Source organism: Salarias fasciatus, chromosome 18 (genome assembly GCF_902148845.1).
Source record: "Salarias fasciatus chromosome 18, fSalaFa1.1, whole genome shotgun sequence".
In the NCBI taxonomy this organism is placed as follows: Eukaryota; Metazoa; Chordata; class Actinopteri; order Blenniiformes; family Blenniidae; genus Salarias; species Salarias fasciatus.
The window spans coordinates 21,253,789-21,275,014 of record NC_043762.1 but is presented as its reverse complement, the minus strand read 5'-3'; the positions used below and the strand labels follow the sequence as shown (position 1 = coordinate 21,275,014).

The following is a 21,226-nucleotide window of genomic DNA, read 5'->3' as shown; positions in this document are numbered from 1 at the left end:
CTCATCCCCCTGATGGTTTGTCACTCGTCCCAAAACAACATCAGCTGCACAGCATCAGGCGAAGGACTTGAGAAGCATGTTGGTGCAGAAGTTTGGCGTATCGGCGAAACCCCAGTGAAAACTACAGCACGTTGTTTTTTTCCTCCACACTTTTATGCCAAGTGGGTTTTTCTTAATACAATCTGATCAATGTATGAGTTAAATCTTAACCTAAAAAGATTCATATAATACTTTGTCTCTTTTAAAGTAATCTGAATACATCCTTTAGTTCTGGTACTCAGTGTGCTGAAGGCCTTTGTTGGCACAGACGAGGTTCAACCAGCCCACAGGGATTTTTGGCTGACTTTTCAATCAAAAGGTCATCAGGTATCAAGTTATACAAAACAAATGCTATTCTTAAACTTCTTCGATGAGAGTTTTTCGTCTTCCTCTCACACTCATGCAATAAAGTCTACATAAGGATGCAGGATGCAGTTTGTCTGGCGGGGTAATACCTTCACGGTACGTCTAAAAACAGTGTTCCTTCTTCACTAAAAGGGCAGGCAGAACTCTTTATTGCAATCCAAAAGCTTTTCCAGGGTTGGACGCTTCTCCAGCACCATGATATTCTTTCACCTGTGTAAAGATGAAATATCCACTCCGGGTGATTGTAGCTGTGCACTTAAATCCTCCAGGAATAAAAAAAAAAGAAACACAGCTGGAAACCTCTGGTCTTGATGATTTCATCACCTCTCTGTCTGATTGCATCCTCCGTTTCCATCGAAAAGAGAACCGTGAATGATCTGCCTCTGTGACCACTGCACTCACTTTGGCGGGATGACCACCAGCGGCGCCCCTCTCCGCGGTCTCCACATTAGCACTTGGGCGTCGTTGGCGTTCGGCCTCCCGAGCGCGTTGGGAGGGATGGGCTCCTGGTAGTTGAGGATGTGCGGCTGCTCCTGGTAGGGCCGACCCACCAGCGAAGCCCGGGAGCCGAGGGGCATGTCGGGATCCACGGCTATGTCCACCCGCATCCGCCACCGCACCGTCTGCAGCACGATCCGCTCCTGGAGGAGGAACGAGAAGGGAGGAGGTTCATATTGTTTGGACAGGTTGAAGAAAAATTGAAAAATCATATAAAAAAAAAAAAAAAAGTGTGGACAGGTCGGTATAAAGGCCCCTGCTCCGGCTCCACGTCAGGAGCTGACTGTGTGTTTTTTAAGATCCTTTAAACATTTGGTTTTGGTGGAAACAGCTGATGTGACCACAGAGTGACAAGCGGTCGGCTGCACGGTGTGATGCAGTGCAGAGCGCTCAGTCACTGTGACAATATCGATCCCCTGCTGGAGTCTGGGTCTCTGGGCCTTTCTCTAGGACTTTCACATGCTCTTCTTCTTCGTGTTTGGATTTTCTCAGGGTATTCTGGTTTCCCTCCACAGAACAACAACAGGTTTGAGGTTAACTGCTGTCTGTAAATATTTCATAAACGCGAATGTGAGTGTGTACGACTGTTTGTCTCCCGGCATTTGACCTGTCAACCTGTCCAGAGGTTTCCTAACTTCTTCCACTGTCTGCTGGGATTGTCTGTATTTGACAGAGATGGATGGATGGAGGTTTGTATGTGTGATGCCATCTATTTCAAGCACATAATATTGTCTTGTTGAGCTAATTTGACTTGTAAACCCTTCCTTATGATCATTTCAGAGATAATTTCATTCTTTTGGACACAGAATTCCACGCAGATACATGTGTATCACACAGCTGTTATTTCAGTCATTAACTAACTGATACAAGTTGACCACTTTTTCCCAGGAAAGATTCAATATTGAACACTGTATAAAGTTCCAACCACATTTAATGCAGGGCTGATTTTTGATGGCTATTGCAGTTGCTATTTTCAGGAGAGTTGCGGAGTTGCTCTGTAACTTTACACCATCGAGGAAAGTGCAGGAAAAACCGAGTCTGTGAGAAATGCAGGAGCAAAGATGTGCTACCAGTGCTTCTTGGTAGGAAGGTGGGAGATGAACTCAATGTTTTGGTCCTACCTTGGTGACAGAGTTCATGGCGACCAGCCAGGTGATGAAACTCTGGTCTCTGGTGATGTGGGTCAGCATGGGCGTGTTGCTGTTGCTGATGGGAACTGCCCATGTCACGCTGGGGTAAAAGTTGTCGTTCATGCTGACCGTCAGCCGGGACGGCTTGGACGTGGGGCCGGTGAGGGTGACCGTCTCCGTGGTGTTACCGTACCAGGGGTAGCTGACGCCATCCGAGTCACTGATGGCCTTGACCCGGCCCTCCCGCAGCTCCGGTAATTCCCAGCTGGACCTGTGGCAGTGCGCAGAGGAGGACAGTGAGAAAAGTTTTTTTTTTGGGGGGGAGGTCAGCTGTGATGCTTTATGTGTGTTTGTGTGAGAGAGGAAGCGTGCACATCCCAAACTGAGCAACAAGTTATTGAGGGGATGTCTTCTGTGGACTTACATGCCGATATCACCATAAGTGTTGTAGAACTCCATCTGGGTGCACGCTTGAATCCAGCCCACCACCCAGGTCTCGTTGCGGGGCACTGGTGGCATCACGACTCCCGCCGAGGCCCTGAAGTATGGTGTCTTGTAACGGAGCACGATCGGCGAGTTTTCCTCAATGATGGTGGGACACTGGTCGATCGAGGCGGACACCTCATACACCACAATGTTCTCCCGTCTGATGCGGGGCTTGCATGCAATGCTCTGAATACAGCCCATAGTGCAGGCAACAAGCAAAATGAGCAAAACCAGAGAAGAAGGGGGCAAATGATACCTGGCCAGTATGCACATCAGTCCCCTCAGGGTTCCACCCTTGCCTGAAGAGTAGGTCTATTCTTTTAATTGCACATCATCAGTGATTGGTTGGGAAGAAGAAAAAGAGAAAATGACGGGGAGCAATGCAGTCACCATTGATCAAACACAAGCACGCCCAGCATCATATGTTCTGGATGATGTGGAGGTGAGATCGCAGTGCTGTCTTGGGGGCAAGTACGACAGATCTCCGCAGCCTCCTCCCCCCGGTCTGCCTGCTGACTGCCGCACTGCCCTTGGCGCTCGTCCCCAGAAACTGCAATCCGGCCTCCCCTGGGCTGCTGATGCTTCTCCGCCGAGCGTCCGCCGGCTCCCCGGTTCCCTGTCGAGTCCGCGCGTCCGGCCGCACGTCTGTGCCCCTTGATCCTGCTGCTCTGCTCCCGGCTCCGTGCTGTCATGTCAAGCGGCGACCGGGCAGCCAGGTGCGTCAGAGGAGGGGGATTGGATGCCTTTTGTTTGCTTGGCTTGCCTCGTATTTAGCCCTACGTTCGCGCGGCGCCCTCAAAAGGCAAAATCGGCGTCTTCATCACTTTGACCTACATGAAAATGAGCTTCTTTGATGAAAAAAACCCTTCTGGTCTTATAAAGGAGAGCCGACGGGGCAGAAAGGGGCTGTTTTAATGTTTTCTTCGCGCTGTGGCTCCATTCTTGGGATGCATGAATGGTGCATCATGAATGGAGGCAGCGAGGCAGCAGAAACGTGCGGGCAGCGGGGGACTCTACCGTCGCGGCTCGCCGTCTCATCGCGGTGTCTCCCGGGGCCGGCGGAGCATCACGGGCTGGAGAGCATCCTCTTCCAGAGGCAGGTCGCCTTGTTGGGTTTGGAGGTGCTGATGCTGTGGGGATTCAGGGGAGGGGCGTCACCCGACCTCTGCATTGAAAAAAATAACCACAGCGAATGGGCGTGGCTACGTCGGGGGCCGCGTCACCGCTGCGCCCTCTCTGATTGGTCCGCCGGCGTCAATAGCGGAAGTAGTGTCGTTTGAGTCATCCCCGGATCCTGACACGCATCCACCGGTCAAACGGCTGTTTTTTTTTTCAAGTGTATGTCCCCACCCCGTCGCCGGTTCGCCCCAGCTGCTGGCGGTGCTGGTTTATGTTCGGCCGTCTGCTTGCTAACGTGTCACAGAGGGCGCCGAGCTTGTTGAGCCGAGTGTTGCTGACAATGAAGCCGCAGGTCGTGTTCGTGTTGGGCGGGCCTGGAGCCGGCAAGGGGACCCAGTGCTCCAAAATCGTGGAGGTACGAGAGAAAAGACAATGAAAATTATAGACATCATGATGGAAATTTTGCTTAATCTGTCTTTTAAATGACTATGGCTTTGATTTGAAGCGATTAACCTGGAATTATCGCAGTTCCATTGCCTGCCCTCTATGAACCTGACTGCTAGCCAGCAGGCTAGCTAGCTAGCGCCACCATCTACCTCCAGTGGAGAGTAAAAACTGTTGAGCACTTATCACCCAAGAGCTTCTTTTGTTGAACATTCATAGCATTGTAACTATGAGAAGCTCAATCCTGACGTGCAAGCGTGGCACCAGCGGGGATTGAACCAGCGACTCGCTGCTTTCCTGTCCGAAGATCAGGTCACAGACTCTCCCTGAGCAAATGCAGGTGATAGTGTAATTGTTAAAGGAAGTCGATCAAAAAGTCTACGAAAGGTTTTAACACTGAGGAGATTCTACATCATTATGTCTAAATAAAGTCGAAGCTGTAGAGAGTAACTCTTCATTCATCCAACTACAAGAAAGATTGGTCATCATTGGGCCCTTCAGTTTTGTCTTGAATATTACAGCATGGGGTTTGTAAACTCATATCAAAATGCATACATATTATGGTTAAAAAGACTTGAGACTCTGTACTCTGAAAGTAGAACGTGTTCAGCACAGATTAGAGAAAATGTTTGTTCACTGAAGTTCATTTTTATATTTAAATAGAGATAATGGATCAAACATTAGAAAAGCCAAAAATGTAACCTTTAAAACCTCGATTTAAGATATCAGCTGCACTCCATAATGGGAGACATGTTTATGCATGTATTTATAAATCAATAGTTTTTCTTTTAACTAATACAAGACCCTGCTAATGTACAGCGGTTTAGAACAAACCTTGCTGTTCTACATAGGTTTTGTTACTTTAAACCTAATAATGAGCTGTATTATAATTGCATTATATGTGTTGCATTATTACAGTTGCTGCTAAAATCTGTGTTGTTGCACCTGTTTGTGTTATTTGAGTTATTGGTTTATCCTAACGTCTCTGTATCTCAGAAAGGAAAAACAAAGACATTCCCTAATACTTCTTTTGCTTTACTTAGGCACTGTTTGTGCCTTTGGTAGAAATCCTGTCATTCTTATAACAGTACAAGAAATAATTCCTGTCTTTGGACTTTAATTTATCAAACGTACATTTGGGAAGCAAGCTTTTACTTCCTACTCATGTCAGCTGTTGATAGGTGCTGCTGTCGCCTGTGTTGTCGCTCTTGTCTTTTATAAACGCGCCATTCATTGAACTTCCTGTTTGACGGCATGCCAGCTTGAAAACCTCTAAGGATAAACTTTTTCTTTTTAACTCATTCAAAGCGTCGCCAGCTCCACAAACCCTGCTGACATTTCTTTCAGGCTGCAACCTTTCTATCGGCTTAACTCTGGAGGCGAACTTATGTAACAACCTGTTCAAGTGCGTTTGGTCACGCCTTTTATACACTCAACAATCACAAACTGATGCAGATACAGTGGTTTATTGGGTGAGAGCTGATCTCCCCACACATGTGTGACTGATAACTCCCTCCTTAATGCTACAGCCAACCTGGACTTCGATGGCATCACATCCTGTCAGGACGGTTTCCATTCTCAGGGAATGCAGTTTTGGTCAATATTAAAGAAAATTCCAAGAAAATAATGCCTACAAATTTAATGCATTTTTTGAATCCATTAAACCTTTTTTAAGTGGGTGGGACTTTAATATATTCAGAAAAAAAGTAATAATTAAAGCTTCCTGAAAGTTGGAAAAGTGAGATCCCTGCTGAAACGTACTTCTTTCAAGTTCTGCTGAAAGTGAAGCTGTTGGGCGCTCGTGGAGTTCCAGCCTGCAGGATCCTTTGGTCTGCTGGAGAGAGACTGAGAGATCCTGCTTTTTCACATTACTGTGGACTGTAGGTCCTGGGTGTTGGCTACCATGCGTCAGTACAGCGGTACGGCCAGAATGGCAGCCACGGCATAAAAGCTCCTTTCATTCAGGACAGAAGTTTACCAGGTTTTCCCAGACTGCATGTGAGCGGGGTTGGCCTGACTGTAGAGCTTCACTATTAATAGAGACTTATCCTCATCACTCTAACTTTTATTTTGACATTAATTAAGAGGCTGTTTCCAGCTCAGTATATTTTGATGAAGTTTTTAATCTCTCTCAGAACTACAACTACACCCACCTGTCAGCCGGGGATTTACTCAGGGCCGAGCGAGCCAGAGAGGGTTCCGACGTCGGGCAGCTCATCGCCAACTACATCAAAGACGGCAAAATTGTCCCGGTGGAGATCACCATCGGCTTGCTGAAGAAGGTATGTGTACGGTCCAGTTCGTAAATCTGGTTCGTGTTTGCAGATCTGCAGGAAAATCATGTTGTGAATGCAGCGAGTCATCCAGTTCACTGAGCGCCTGTGGGCCACTCTGTCCACCGTTTACCTTCTCTAAATTTAAAAAAATATTTTGAGTTGTTCAAAAACTTGTTTGACAAATGTGTCTTGAATGGGTCAAACTGGGAAACTGTAGATCTGTGGTGCAGTTGTTTTTGAAGACAAATATAATTTCTTCCAGTGGGCATGAAAAGATTGAACCCTTTTATTATTTAAATTATGTTGAAGTCATCTGAATCAGTTTGGATTTGATGGCTGAAGAAAATGGACATTTGTACAAGATGATTTCAACACTCGATATGTGGCAGTTCGTCTATATTACTGGACTGAGAAGCTCATGTTCTGAATGTTTAACACACTGGAGAAAGTTGTGTATTAATGACCAGTGCATGGAAACAATGCTCTGTCAGTCGTTGGGTTTTTCTTTCTGTTCTTGTTTAAACCTTCATAAAAGTAAATTCAGTTCTCACCAGAAGCGGCACCGTGTATTTTCCCATCATGCTTTTTTTCTCTCAGGCGATGGAGGAAACGATGGAGAAGGATGAGAAGATGTGCAGTTTCCTTATAGACGGTTTCCCTCGCAACGAGGACAACCTCGCCGGCTGGAACCGGGTCATGGACGGCAAGGCGGACGTCAAATTTGTGCTCTTCTTTGACTGCAACAACGAGGTCCGTCATGAAAACCAGAACGTTGATCTCCCTCTGGACGTTAAACGCTTAAACGCTGAACGCGACGTGTTTTTGTCCACAGATTTGCATCACCAGGTGTTTAGAAAGAGGAAGGAGCAGCGGGCGCACAGACGACAACAGAGAAAGCCTGGAGAAAAGGTGCAAACAGACCTCCTATGGGTTCAAACAGTGGTAATGCAGCAGTATAGATCTGTATGACCCATTTCGCAGGCTGGTGGATACCTGCATGTGGATTTCTGGCCTATTTTGTGCCTCCTTTCAGTCCCCTGTGTCATCTGACCCCAATAACAGGCCGTCTTTCTCTTGACGCAGAATCCAAACCTATCAGCAGTCCACACGACCAATCATTGACCTGTATGAGACGCAAGGCAAGGTGCGCACCGTGGACGCCTCCCGCTCTGTGGACCAGGTGAGTCCAGTTTGGGTTGTTTTTTTAAAAAAAAAAAAAAATTTTCCTGCCTAATATCCAGTTTGACGTTGACCTCCGATCAGATCAGAACCCTGGTTCTTGTGTCAGACGTTTCTCCTCCCTTTCTTCTCTTCCAGGTGTTTGCGGACGTTAAAGCCATCCTAGACAAAGAAGGCTGAGTTTCTTCACCTGCCAACACTCATTTACATTTTTAGTTGACTTTTTACCAACTGCGATTACATTATAATAAGTTTATATGTCGGTTCATATGGATTTTTATGTTTTGATTTTCACGTCTTTTTGTAAATGAAGCACTGTTTCCATTACGTCACGATTATGGACGGGTTTTAGAGAAGCCTAGAAGCTACTTGTAATCAATCAGTTCGTCTTGTGTTATCACAGTCTGAGGCCTTTGCATTAAAGCGGACTGTCCCACCAGCCCGGAGCAACACTCCTCATGTCCATCACAGACCGCCACAGCCGTGGAAGCCTTTAAAATGGTGTTCTTCACGGTTGTTTTCAGAGGATCATGACGCGAGAAGCAGCTGTCCTGCTTCAGACCAAAAGAGAGGCTTGACCTGGTGAAAGACATGGAGTTGGGTATTTACTCAGTAGCTAACCGTCTGTCGTTGAAATAAAGTAGATACGCACTGGTTTCATGTTTAATGTGCGCAGCAACAGTGGATTTTTGATTTTGTTTCTGTCACATAAAGAGTTTGATGTGTTTGGTTGAGTGAAGAAAATCCGACACATCGGTGTGCTTCGTCACAAGTTCGACTTTTTAGGCAGAAAAAAAAAAAAGAAATTTAAAATGAAGACTGTGTGAAACGTGTACCGTTTCTATAGGAATGATCTTAAATATGATAAAATAAAAACAATACATTCTTCTCTTGACCACAGTTATTTATGATTCTTATATTCATGTAATTAACTGGTTTGATTCATTAAAATGTATCAAGCTGAATGTTGTAGTCATTTCTGTAGTCTACAGTTCCATCAAACCAAGAAGGTTTCCTCCTCAACACAGTGGACAGAAACGTGTTTGAGCCTAACTGGTCAGTCGAAATGTTCCGTAGGCGGTGGATTGTTCACAGTCTGCTGGGTTTGGCTGCAGCTGATAGTGATTAAAGAGGATGGATGGATGGATGGATGGATGGAAGGTAAACTTCAACAGCAGTAAGGCTTCATCTCCATCAGCCACCAGGGGGCGTCGCTCACCAGGCTGTGCCAGTTGAAATGTTTTCTCCCCATCATTTTCTAGATTACATGGTCTCTATTTCATGGAGTTACGCGACAGAGGAACTGGATTCTGTGTTTTCCATTGACAACCCAGTCCTGATGGCAAGACTTTAAACACACTGAGACTGACACTGACTGGAAATGAAAAGAAATATAATCCTTCATGCATATGGAAGAGAAAAAAGCATGGAATAAGATGGAAGAGTGGTCCAGCTGACCAGGCTGAAATGCTTTGAGACTTGTAGAAATGAGAAAATGAAAAGTAAGCTGTCTGGACTTCTGGGAATATATGATTCTCGTAGATGGAAGTGGGATTTCTAGATACTGTGCTGATGAAACTTAGACCATTATTCTTCTGTTAAAAGGGAGCAGTGAGCTCTGTGAGCATGAAATTAAACCAATAAGTACAAATCAAACATTGAGAAAAAATTAGGTCCTTTTATTGTTTTAACTTTTAATATATTTTCAGTTTAATTATTGAACTGATCTGCTTGTTTTTTGTCTTAAGTCACTTCTCCCTGAAAATTATCCAATTAACCTGTTAAAATAAAAAATCTTAGTGAAGTTTCTTCATTTTATTAAGGTTATAAAATAGGAACACCATGTTTAGCCATCTACCTCATAAATAAAGACAACAGATGCAATGTATGCTACATAAACCTTTTATTTTTATGTTATTCATATATATTTAATATATATATATATAATCTGCAGTTTACAAAGACATTTGCTTAATATTCCTGAGTGTTTTTAGCTTGGGGCCTGGTGTATCTGCATTTCAAAAAGCTACACACACAACGGATTATAAGCTTCGTAATACAAAAGTACCTCGACGTGCATGCAGATGACAGCTGGGCCGAGCACCACTGCAGAAATGGAAATCTGTGTCCAGAGCTGTTCAGACATACTGCTGCTGCTGTTTTGATACCATTCAGGTTACTTTGGGGACGTAACCAAAGAAAAGTGTGAATGTAAGGCACTATGAATGAGTGCAGCAGGTCAGGTTAAAAACAGAAATGACCCGGGTCTGAAAAAAATGGATCACTTCAGCACCAAATGTAAAAGAGTTTAGCAAAGAAGAGAAAAATATAAATAAGGTTATGACAAGTGCTGGGAATGGGGCTTAACATGGCCACAACAGTTTAAGTAGAAATATTTGAATAACAAGTATGAAAATATATGTATTACAGCATTATGGGTGTGCAAAATACCGACAGGAACCGAGAAACGGCTGAAAAAAGAAAATATGTACAATAAAACTTCTTGAATGAAAGACGCTATGTACACATTACAGTAAGTACCACAAACTACAACATGGCGAAATGACAAGCCGTGTGTTACTGACAGTCAGTGAAGCTTGCTGCATGTAAGAAAAACAACGTACTTAACATGAATATTGTCGTACTCTGCCAGCAGATGGCAATCCCAAAATATATATTATCTTATTTACAGGATCAGTCTCATGAAGCATAAGACGAAGTAAGACCACCGTGTTGGCCAGGTTTCATACCGATGTCTGAAGCCAAAGTGTAACAGTGACTCTCAACACAAATAAAAGTGAGGACAGTCCTTCAATGCAGATATTCTGTTGAGTAATACCTTGTCAAATTCACATTCAAAGTGTACATTCTGCTGTTGGACATTCACAATGAAAGCAGATACTTCCACAATCTTTGAAATACCGAAGAGCTTACGTAGAGTCATGTGCATCGTCTGCAAAATACATAAAGGGCAAATATACATATCAACTCTGTTTTCTGTTCGTATTTATACAAAAAAAATAAACACAGAATCTTTTGACAACTGTTGAGACGTGCTCAGCAGGAGGCCACCAGGCCCGCCATGGCGTTGGAGGGAGACCGGCGGTACTGAGCCTTGGTGTTGGTGACTGCGCCGTGCTTCTGCCGGAGGTGAAGCCTCAGCTGACTCTTGTGTCTGAAGTGGAGGTCGCATTTTTCACACTGAAAGCACAAAAAAAAAAAATGAAAACACGGTGAGTCTCAGAGCTCCTCCTGGATTAGCAGCCATGAATTCTAGCTATTGACAGGCATATGGATCATCAGGCTAGAGGAGATTACTCTCTCCTTTTAGCCGCTGGCTCAGGAGGGGAGGCTTACATGATAAGGCTTCTCTCCGGTATGAATGCGCATGTGGCTCTTGAGTGTCTGAAGATGGCGGAAGTGCGTTCCACAGATTTCACAGGGGTACGGTTTCTCTCCTGTGTGAATCAGAACATGGGCACGAAGATGTGCCACCTGGGGGAAAGGAAGAAAGAATAATTAATAATTGCAAGAATATTCAGGTGAAAAGATCTGTTTTTTGAGGACATGGTTTTCCTTCTCACCTGGACAAACCTGGAGCCGCACGTCTCACACTTGTATGGCTTTTCTCCGGAGTGAATGCGGGTGTGGGTCTTCAGATTGGCAGGTCGGTTGAACTGAGCGCCGCAGATGTTGCAGTGGTATGGCTTTGCACCTGCGCGTCGACAGCACGGCGTTATGGAATCGACCGAACCGGACAAATCGGTAATGGGAAAAACTGGCAGGACACTGGGCTATCATCAGTCTCACCGGTGTGAACGGTCTTGTGGCTGGCCAGGTTGCCCTTGTAGCGGAAGGCCGCCTGGCAGCAGTCACACTTGTAGGGCTTGTCGCTGTGGGCCTGGACCGTGTGCTCCTTCAGCGAGTCCTCCTCCAAGAACTTGGAGTCACACCCGTTACAGAAGTACGAGTTGGCTTCTGCAGAACAAACGAAGCAATCGGACACGGTTTGAGCACATTTTGGCTCGGATGAATCCAGCTGTAGTGTCTGTTGTGTGTTAACCGCAGTGACTGTTGAGGTCGACTCACCACAGCTGGAGGACGAGGAGTAATCTGAGTGTAGCTTGGTCGTGTCCTCTCTGCTGTAGGACTCAGGAGAAAGGTGACCCGTTTCCATGTGCTGCGGACTCTCGCAGCTGCAGGAGGAGCACCGCTGACGGCTGAACAACAATCAGATTCACATCAACAGACGGCCTTCAGCAGAACAAACCTGAGGCTGTGCTTCACCGCCGGTTCTGAGGCTGTACCTGCCGTCTCCTCTCTGAGGGGTGTGGATGGCTTCTTTGTGCTCAGTGGCTCCCTCCTCTGTCTGCACCTCGCCGTGTACGTCTGGGACGCTGCTCCCACAGGGGCTCAGTGAAGGAGACGCCGCCCCGGCCTCGCCGCTGCTCTCCGGCGCCCCCTTGTCGTTCTCGCCAGGGGTTTGGTTCATGACGATGAACTTGTATTTCTTCCAGTTGCGGGCCTTGACGTCTTTGGGGCAGTCTGAGGGCTGTTTGATGCCGACGCTGGCGTTCCTGCTGCAGCTGGACTCGGTGGGCGAGTTTGGCTGGCAGTCGGACCTGAGGGGGCTCTGGGGGCTCGAGATCACGCCTTTGCTGAAGCCCGGAGACAGTCTCAGACAGCTGGTCTGCGGGTGCTGGATGGGATCCTGCTCCATGGCAGAGGAGGGCCCTTGGAGCCTGTCGTAAGCCACTTCTGGTCGGATGACGGTGGGGTGGAAGCCGGGGTGGGGGGGCACCGAGTGGGCCGTGCTGTAGGTGGACTCGTGGTGAGCCGCGCTGGCGCTGGGGACCTGGGAGCATCTGGTCTTGTGAGGAGCCTCCAGCTTTTCAGCCGGGACATGGAGGTCACCGTACACATGATAGGAGCCGGAGGTGTTGATTCCCCTGAAGACGTTCGGTATGTAGCCCTTGCACTCCGGGACAGGAGTGGACGATTGTGCACAGGTGCTTTTGAAGTTTGGCTGAACAGAGCCGTCCTCCACCAGGTAGTTGGAGCTGCTCTGTACCTCTTCGCTCTGCACGTTGAGAGACTGATGCCTGAGGAAACACGTCCAGCTTTGAGTCACATCCTGTCGGGTTTTCACCAAAACAAACAAGTTTGCTCATCGTCTTTCCTGTTTACCTGGACTTGATGAACCTGTGGCAGGTGTCAGCCACATGCTCCATCAGGAGGTAGACCGCTGCGTTCATGGTGGCCAGGACGTTTCCGTCGTTCAGGTTCAGACAGGAGGAGTACATGAAGTCCAGCAGGAGGGAGAAACCCTTGGGGTCGACTTTGGGATCCAAGCTGATGGCACTGAGGTTGGCGTTCTTAGGATCCATGAACACAGAGTAGAAGAAGCCGCTGTAGAACAAAAAAGACGCAATGGTGATTATTAACAACAGAAACATTTTTACTCATCTTGATGAAAAATGTATTTTCAGAAACATTCATATGTTTTGGGTGTCAGATCTGAGGACGCCACACACCTGCAGGCTACCAGGATGGCCTTGTGTGCGCAGAAATGCTGCCCGTCCACCTGGATGGTGACGTCAGTCAGGATGTTTCTGCTGCGGAGGCGGTTGAAGTTGAGCAGGACGTCGCCTGCATGGCGTGTGAACTGAATGCAGCCATCTGCAGCCATGGCCATGTTGTCACAATCTGTGCAAAAGAAAAAAAAATATATACATACATTATGCTCAATCTCAGTGAGTGATGAAATAATTCACAGGGCTGTGCAGTATGACAGTTTTGTAACATATGACATTAGAAAACAGCTATAAAGAGAGCTGTGTAATTTTTAAGTATTGTTATGGATTTATCTTATTCCTTAATGAAAAAATTGGAAAATAAATTTTGGTTCCTCATAATACTCCCTCCCCCCTCAAAAAAAAAGTAAAACAAAGGTTATAGTATTGGGTTTGTTATTATTAAAAACAAATAATGCGCAATAACTGTGTCAAATGTTAAAAAAAAGATTGGAATTGCTCAAAGTAAAATAACACTCATTGAATGCAGCATGCAAAATACTTTCATTTGCCAGATTGTTGCTGAAATTCAACAGTCATAAAATAAAATGTCAAAACTGTTGATGCAAAACGTTCTCTTTTTAGCATTTCACAATACCTTAGAATGGTTCAAATGGGACCATCTTTATATATATATATAAATATTTAAAAATATAAAAGTATTTTCAAAAAAGTATGATTTGAATGATTGATCACATAATGATTGGCAAAAGGAAACACCTTAGGAAATATCATGAAACATGTTGCATTTCATCAGTTCTGGCGCACACTCAGTTTCATAACTCGAGCCTTAAGGGGCTTTTTTTCCTCCATGAAGGCAAACTCGAACCAAACAAGTGTCATGACAGCATCTGAACAACAGGTGGCGCCATTGCAAAGAGAAAAGTTAAAGGGAGACTCGCCACGCACTTAAAACCACGTTTTACTTCACAGTAATAACAAATAGCAATATTTCAAGAAAAGACAATATTCCAACATTAATAAATTAGTTATTAATAATGATACATATTGTTTTGTAGTTTAACTACAACAACAATGATTTTTATTTGTTTATATATTTTTTTAAAAAAGTGGGATTAAATCCTAATTTCCACGACTATAATTCGAGTGTCAGAACGTGCAGCAAAGCAGAAATAGTGCGCGGTGCGGGGATGTGTGTGAGCGGAGCTGCAGCTGTGCAGACAAACAGCGGCGGAACAGAGCAGCCCGCTGGCAGCCTGCGCTCTGGAAGCGTGTTTGACGTTGAGCACATTCCGTCCTGGCCGCTCAGATTAGGTTGCCAGTACACAGAGAGGTTTCCTGTTCCCCGATATAAGTTCGGCTCAACTCAACTCATCTCCCCCGTCAACATCCAACGTCCCTCCCCGCAACAATAACAATCCTCGAGTTATTTCTCAGGGGTTTTTTTTTTCTTTCTTTTCTCTTTCTGTGTTAGACTAAAAGTGCGGCCGCTTGATTTCGAAGGATGTGATTTCAAGGAGTGGTTGTTTCTTCGCTGCGTGCGTAAAGTTTGAGCCAGAGCAGGCCAAGTTCAGGAAAATACAGAACTTATCGTAACAAGCTGTCAAATCTCGGAGCGACTGACTTATTTATGTTCTAAAAAATCATTTAATCCGGTTAAATCTAGTGGATACATTAAGGATGATCTCGGTTATAATGTAAAGAGGAAATCAAACAAACAAGCAGAGCTCGATTCTTTCTTTAACTTATGGGATTTACTCTAAATAAAATAAAAATAAAAATGAGTAACATTTGAAAATAAACTGTTGCTCAGATGAAACAGGCAGCTCACACGGCGTGAAAAGCAAACACCTCACCAACTAAAAACCAAACACACAACATCTGTCAAAATCAACGGCGTGGAGTTCACTTCTAACAAAGAATCACAAATTAAAGTGTACACAGATTTTAAAAAACGGATAAATAAATCCAGCCCGTGCAGCCACATGAAGCATCTGCTACTTCACTAAACTTCTGACCTAATGCTGAGAGAAAAAGGAAGGGAAAAAAGTCACCTTGTAAAAGTTTCCTCGAAACTCTGTGCATCACCAGTTCTGAGAATCCAGTTCTAAGAAACGCTGCAGCTCAATTCTCGGAATTTCAACACAGGACTGTACCACTCTGAGAGGCGCGGGGGTGCTGCCCCGCGGCGACCGCCGCTGTCCCGCAGCGCACCGGGCGCGTGACCATCCCCAACATGCACAGATCCGACAGAAACACAGATTAATGTTGGATTATTTGTTTAATGAAGGCATTTAGACATATTGCGGTTGTCTTATTTTCCTTCCAGTGTGAGGCAATCTCGCCGCCAAATGGAAGCGTCCAAGTGCAAGGTCAGCTGACAGAGTTATAAATACCGAGGGGAACATGAGCGCTTGTTGTCGCTCTAAACCCTCCCAGAGTCCAAGAGGAGTTGAGAAAAACTCAGGCGTCTTATCTTGGAGTTGTTGTTGTTGTTGTTATTTTAATAAACCTCAGTTTCTCTCTCTTTCGGTGCGCACTCTCTCTCGAAGATAATTCAGTACATTCAAAGCTCAGAAAACGAAAAATTTCCCTCATACTGGCAAATGTCTATCTATCTATCTATCGATCGATCTATCTATCTATTTATCTATCTCTACAACTTTAATCTAGATTGCTCTGTGAAGTAGTGGCCCACAGTCAGAATGTGTCAGTTCATGTATATTCGTGGGGCTTTCCTATGTAGAATTTGCATGTTCTCGTGTATTGAGTTTTGTTTGCCCACGTGTCCTGCCACAATCCAGAAACTGCATGAATTAGAGAAATGAATGAATGATTGAATGAATGATTCAGTCCATCACAAGCAAGGGTCATGTTGCACAACATCTGTACTGCTGATAAAAGAACAGCCACTGTAATAATTTCACTGATCATTTTAATTTTTATCAAAACACAAAATAATCTACACAGGTATCCTATATCCCTGATGTTAAATCTTTTTTTATCCTCATATTAGTGATTGTGGACAGATATTACTCCAAAATGAATTCCTCGAGAGGAGGCAAGCCTTGTTTCCAGTGTTTTCCACAGGGTTTCATGAGGAAGGGCTGTGAAGGCAGCACGATGTGGCGAAGCAGCGGTTCACTGTCTGTCTCACACTGAAAATGTCAGGATGCTAAATAAGGTTACAGCTTTGCTGCGCAGAGGTTGAAAGTTTTTGCTGTGTGTCAGTGGGTTTCTGTGGAACGAAATGACGGGGCAACACAAAGGCTTATTGAATATTCAGAGATTCAGAGATACTTCTGCCTACGGTAAAATTGTGGTCAAACAATTTAGGCTGTGGCAGGCAGCTATTTCCTATTGCATGTAACAGGAAACAAGTAGGCTGATGTGCGTGTGTGTGTGTGTGTGTGTGTGTGTGTGTGTGTGTGTGTGTGTGTGTGTGTGTGTGTGTGTGTGTGTGTGTGTGTTAGGGAGCAGAAAATCCGTCAAAGTTTTGGCATCTCATGATAATTTAAAAAGTAGATACATCTGAAAACATAATTCAAAGTAGTGCTTTCAGTGCATATTTTTTAATTAAAATCAGTCCAGTTTTAACTAAACAATACATTCTGAGGAAAATACTTTGTCATATTTTTTGATGAGTGTGAGTTGAAGGTTCTGTGTCTCCACTGTATTCCAGACTATGAACATAGCCCATATATCTAGAGTCATGTTTTATTTATATAATAAAGTTTCAGGAAAATGAACAGCTTTCATTGTTTCATATTAATATTCTGACTGTCAGTATTTGTTGAGTTTGTATTTGCTGAGAGGCGAGAGTTATCAGGACAACTCCTCCCAGCGTTGTGGACCTTCTAACGTTTCAGTGACACATTTCAATTTCAGCCCTGTGCGTTTGAGGAATGTTGTTTTCTTTTTTTAACACCTTCCTGCCTTCTGTTTTCAACATGCCTTTGACTTCACGCTTTCCTCACTGTGAAGCGGCGCTACCAGGCACCGGCTCTGTCGACAAGGCCTGTATGGGATCAAAATCAGGAAGGGGGGGCCCAAAAAAAACTTCCTAAAGACTTCATGCTCGCAACGTCTGTGTAGTCAGTCATGACGCAGCGATTAGAGATCAATAAACTAATCCCAGTAGTAATGCACATGTAGAGGACAGCCTCACAAATAACACCATCACCTCCTGACTTAATCTGAATATATATCTTGAATATAACTGTTAAATATTCAGTGGAACTCAATCAAACAGATGAGATTAAATCATTTCTGAATATTTTTCAATCTATATAAGTTTTAAACGAAAGAGTTTGTCAAACCAGGCCGTTCAGCACTTGGCCGAGCTGATCTTGTGACTTCACATGTGTGTGTGTGGCTCTCCTGTAAACAGTTAGCGGTTGGAAGAACTCCTTCAGGGTCACATATGGGCTGCCGAAAAGCAACAAGTGTGTGTGTGCTTGCAAAGTGCTCGGCTCTGCGACAGGCTTACCTGCACTTGTCACCACTTCCTGTCTCACCACACAGCTGCATGAATCTGTCTTACATTTGACACACAGTGAGGCAAACAGGGTCTCTGCGCTCGGCAGTGGATGAGTCAACAGGTCAGGAACCAGGCGCTCTTTAATGAGAACCCAAAACGTTCCAGGATCAGCTGTGAGTCATTACCAGAGTACATTATGCAGAGAAAAAAAAAGTGAAGGTAGTTGTTGATATGTTAATTAAAAGCAGTTCCGTGAGCAGTAAACAGACAGAAGTCGCCACATGCTCGTCTTTCTCTTTCTGGATCTACTCTATCCACTCGTCAAACACTGTGTTTGTTACTGTTTGGTATTTCTTCAAGTGGACTGTTACTAATCCTGGATTTACAGTTTTTATATTCTTTTCTATTCACAAGCCCACGAAGGCCCTAGATCTGCATATTTAAGTGTTAAATTATTCCAAATGAGATCTTGCCTCTAAATTATTATAACATTTTGCAATTAGCAAGTTATTTATTGACATTAATTAACCGGTCCTTTATCTTTACTCCCACCAATAAAAGAGAAAAACTGTAAGAAGGAGTTACAGGTAGGAAACAACAGAAATGATTATCTTCAGAAAACGAGGAACAGACGTGCTCTCAAAGCGAATCGCCGCCTTTGACAATAAAACTGCAGCTCCACATGTCTAAATTACGGCTGTTCCGGTGGCTATGGCAACAAAGCGGTCTATTTCTATAATGTTTCTCACTCTAGATGTTTTCCCCCCTGTGGTTATCTTTAGTAGCTCAAGTCGCTGTCATTTCTTCACTTATCCTTCTTTCAAAGGAGGGGAGGTTTTATGGCCTGAGTGACAAGAGACGTAACTTATTGGTTCAGCAGTACAGACTTAACAGATAATAAAACATCGGATTTCCTGCTTCGCCTGTTTATTAAAATCGGAGAGGATGTAGAGACGTGATTAGTCTCCCTTCCAGTTGCCGATATCAGCGCCGCATCTTAAACTTCGCCTTCTGAGTTTGCACAAGAGCAGATAAGCCGGAGCAGCTGTGGAACCGCGTGCAAAAAAAATCAAAAAGTCCATTTTGAAGAATAAGAGTCACACTTCCTCTGTGCATGTGTGTGTGTGTGTGTGTGTGTGTGTGTGTGTGTATGATTGCAGGGTTTTAGGACATTTCTGATGTGTGTATTGAATATACTTACAGGGCCTTATCTTGAGATGATTGTATGTTGCGTTTTGGCCACAAATGTTGCCTGAAAATTGAATGAAAGACTTAATTTCACAGTTTTCATACAATTTTTCTGCAGTTTTGATGTCCATAGGAAGCGGTTTCACACATCTCAAAGGCCTCTTATGTTTCTCTCTGGAGCTTTGCCAGGAAGCCAAGAGGTTTTTTGATTTTCAGGAACGATGACTCATTACTTTCTGCTAACTGATGGCATTTTCAGTGAGCCACGACCAAGTTTTCTTTGCTCTTATCACCTGATTACACCCAGGAGACTGACAGCTCAGCATTTCTCTTCCACATTAAAGTGTAGTCTGCAGCCCGGGCTGATGGCCGACGCATTTCTTCAGTTTATCTTTGTGCCATCAAAAAGTTACAGTGCAAAACGGAAGCAAGAGTGCAAGCACAGGAAGAACATGTCGACTCTGACAGTCGGGCCCCAGGATGCTTGAAATGTTACTGAAAATACAAAAAAAAAGGCAAATTTATTTATGTAATTATACTAAGAGTCGTAAACATAAGTGATTAAGATTGCGAAAAGAATTAAAACCTCTCAAATCAACTGTCTTTCCATCCAGCCTTACTGCTTCCTCCCACTTTTTCCTCATCTGAATTCAGCCTCCTCCTGCTCCTACTGTATTTATCCCATTCTCCTAATCTGTGCTCCTCCTCTGTCACATTCTGTAGAGACATTTCTGCAGTACTTCCTCTCTTGACCCTGGTTTTTGCACTTTTTGTGCGTAAGTGGTCAATCTGCAGCGTCCTCCTCACACATTTTGAAAGTTGTTTGACCACAGAGTCTTAGATGAAGCAACATCAACAGGAGAGACTCTATTCCGCCGAACACAGCCGTGACTCAGATTCACTCGAATCCAGAGTGCAAGAACTCAGAAGCCAAACTACATGAACTGTTAATCTCGCTGTTACAGGCACCAGAGCTGAATAGGTGGCGGAGTTCTTCCAAATAACTCCATCACGGCGCGATGCGGCTTCCTTGAATCTAATCCAAGCGAAAACCAGGTCAGTTCAGGGATTCTCCCCTTCAGCTACAACACCCCCAGGGCCGAATACACTCCAAGCCAGGACAACTCAATCATTAACTCGCTATTTTCACTGTCCTTAACAGAGAAGGCCGCAGCAAGTAAGATGTTGATGGTGAACTGAATCGACTCTTAAAAACCCCATTAAAAAAAACACACACACACCAATGATCTCAGAATATATGAATAGTCTCCAGCTTGGCAGGCCTGCTACGTTTTCTTTGCACACTTTTATTTTCTGCAGGGCCCACCTAAAGAATGTCACGCATGTCAGGAAAACAACACTTTGTGGGTCCTCTCTGGAACAAATTCACTGCTGTTCCTCTCTCCTGCTCCACTGGCTAAATAGGCTGTACTATGTGTTAACAAGTGCTCCCCCACCCCCCTCTTCTGGACTCTTTTGACCCGGGTGGGTAGGAGGGGGTGTGGAGGAGGAGGAGGAGAGGGGGGCGGGACATAGACGAAAATCAACGTGCCTGTCCCAAAACATGATCCAGGCACATGGTTGCCTGACAGGGATCAAAGGTCACGTCAGTAAAATATGACTCTCAAACTAGTTTGGTCTTCGCAGACATGAAGCCTGAAGGTGAAAGAGGGGCTGCATTCATCAGGCAGGAACCAACCGCCTGCACTTGAATTTGAGGAGCAGCCTGCATGTGAGACGAAAATCCTGCAAGACCTGCAGCTGAATGACACTGCTGTTGAACGTAACCGCGATTTAAAAAAAAAAAGCAAAATTCAAAACGATGAAAGCAAACAGAATAATGGAGCTTGGCGACCGAGTGAAAAACACCCGACTCTTTTATTATTAGCGCAAAGTTCAGCGTAACTTGTCAGCCGCTGGTGAGGAGGTGTACTCTGCCCATGTGAGCGAAACACGGTGAACTTTGAACCGCTTTGCAGCGCCGTGTGTGGGGCTTGTTGGGAAATTTATCTTTAAGCTGCAGGTGGTATGTGCAATGATTGCTGAACTTCAGGGGACCCCGAGGAGCCAGGATGCTATGTTCAATTCACCGATAAGACCCGGTCAACAGTTCAGTGGATATTTTTCTGGCTCTTTCTGTATATTTCCTGCGTCTGGATTCCAGTGAAGTTACCTGAGGCAGATGTCGCTGTTAACTCTGTGTTAATGAAGTGATTCATAACTTTGGACATAATTGGTTGACTTTTTTAGAGTGATTTCAGTGTTGTGTGTGTGTGTGTGTCTTTTTAAATTACTTAAAAGTTGGAAAAGCTGTCTGCTCTGTCATAACCAGAAGGCATGCAGGCCCAAAAGGTCACTTTACTCATGAGTTGGGTTTAAGCTTGTTAATAAGCGCATATTTTTACACAATAAAGTCACTGTGAGAAAAAGCAGAAAGAATTCTTAGATAACTGATTCTTGTTGACCTTCTCTCATATTTTTAAGAAC

The 21,226-nt window shown here is 44.6% G+C and overlaps 3 protein-coding genes across 3 annotated transcripts; 1 reads left to right on the top strand and 2 right to left on the bottom strand.

The window, feature by feature from the left end:
• Positions 1-79: 79 nt before the first annotated feature.
• Positions 80-3,714, bottom strand: fam78ba (family with sequence similarity 78 member Ba). Its single transcript, XM_030114699.1, has 3 exons — positions 2,458-3,714; positions 2,025-2,304; positions 80-1,046 (listed from the first exon to the last, which is right to left on the bottom strand). The coding sequence occupies exons 1-3, from the start codon at positions 2,790-2,792 to the stop codon at positions 804-806; spliced, it is 858 nt and encodes a 285-aa protein (XP_029970559.1). The 5' UTR covers positions 2,793-3,714; the 3' UTR covers positions 80-803.
• A 101-nt stretch (positions 3,715-3,815) lies between these two features.
• Positions 3,816-8,432, top strand: cmpk (cytidylate kinase). Its single transcript, XM_030114700.1, has 6 exons — positions 3,816-4,053; positions 6,218-6,364; positions 6,956-7,108; positions 7,191-7,267; positions 7,442-7,538; positions 7,676-8,432. Exons 1-6 carry the CDS (start codon positions 3,910-3,912, stop codon positions 7,715-7,717), a joined length of 660 nt encoding a protein of 219 aa, XP_029970560.1. The 5' UTR covers positions 3,816-3,909; the 3' UTR covers positions 7,718-8,432.
• A 991-nt stretch (positions 8,433-9,423) lies between these two features.
• bcl6ab (BCL6A transcription repressor b) lies at positions 9,424-15,185 on the bottom strand. The gene is made up of 9 exons (XM_030115613.1): positions 15,126-15,185; positions 13,072-13,243; positions 12,725-12,946; positions 11,845-12,639; positions 11,627-11,757; positions 11,348-11,515; positions 11,122-11,252; positions 10,895-11,032; positions 9,424-10,738 (listed from the first exon to the last, which is right to left on the bottom strand). The coding sequence occupies exons 1-9, from the start codon at positions 15,154-15,156 to the stop codon at positions 10,595-10,597; spliced, it is 1,932 nt and encodes a 643-aa protein (XP_029971473.1). The 5' UTR covers positions 15,157-15,185; the 3' UTR covers positions 9,424-10,594.
• Between the last annotated feature and the right edge of the window lie 6,041 nt (positions 15,186-21,226).

Coding starts and splice junctions, on each gene's coding strand:
- bcl6ab (XM_030115613.1), bottom strand. CDS start 15,156: ATGCACAGAGTTTCGAGGAAACTTTTACAAG. Junction 11,516..11,626: donor CTCCTCGTCCTCCAGCTGTG/GTGAGTCGACCT, acceptor TTTGTTCTGCAG/AAGCCAACTCGTACTTCTGT. Junction 11,253..11,347: donor CCACAAGACCGTTCACACCG/GTGAGACTGATG, acceptor GTCGACGCGCAG/GTGCAAAGCCATACCACTGC.
- cmpk (XM_030114700.1), top strand. CDS start 3,910: ATGTTCGGCCGTCTGCTTGCTAACGTGTCACAGAGGGCGCCGAGCTTG. Junction 4,054..6,217: donor AGTGCTCCAAAATCGTGGAG/GTACGAGAGAAA, acceptor AATCTCTCTCAG/AACTACAACTACACCCACCT. Junction 6,365..6,955: donor CCATCGGCTTGCTGAAGAAG/GTATGTGTACGG, acceptor TTTTTCTCTCAG/GCGATGGAGGAAACGATGGA.
- fam78ba (XM_030114699.1), bottom strand. CDS start 2,792: ATGTGCATACTGGCCAGGTATCATTTGCCCCCTTCTTCTCTGGTTTTG. Junction 2,305..2,457: donor ACTTATGGTGATATCGGCAT/GTAAGTCCACAG, acceptor GCACTGCCACAG/GTCCAGCTGGGAATTACCGG. Junction 1,047..2,024: donor CCATGAACTCTGTCACCAAG/GTAGGACCAAAA, acceptor TTCCTCCTCCAG/GAGCGGATCGTGCTGCAGAC.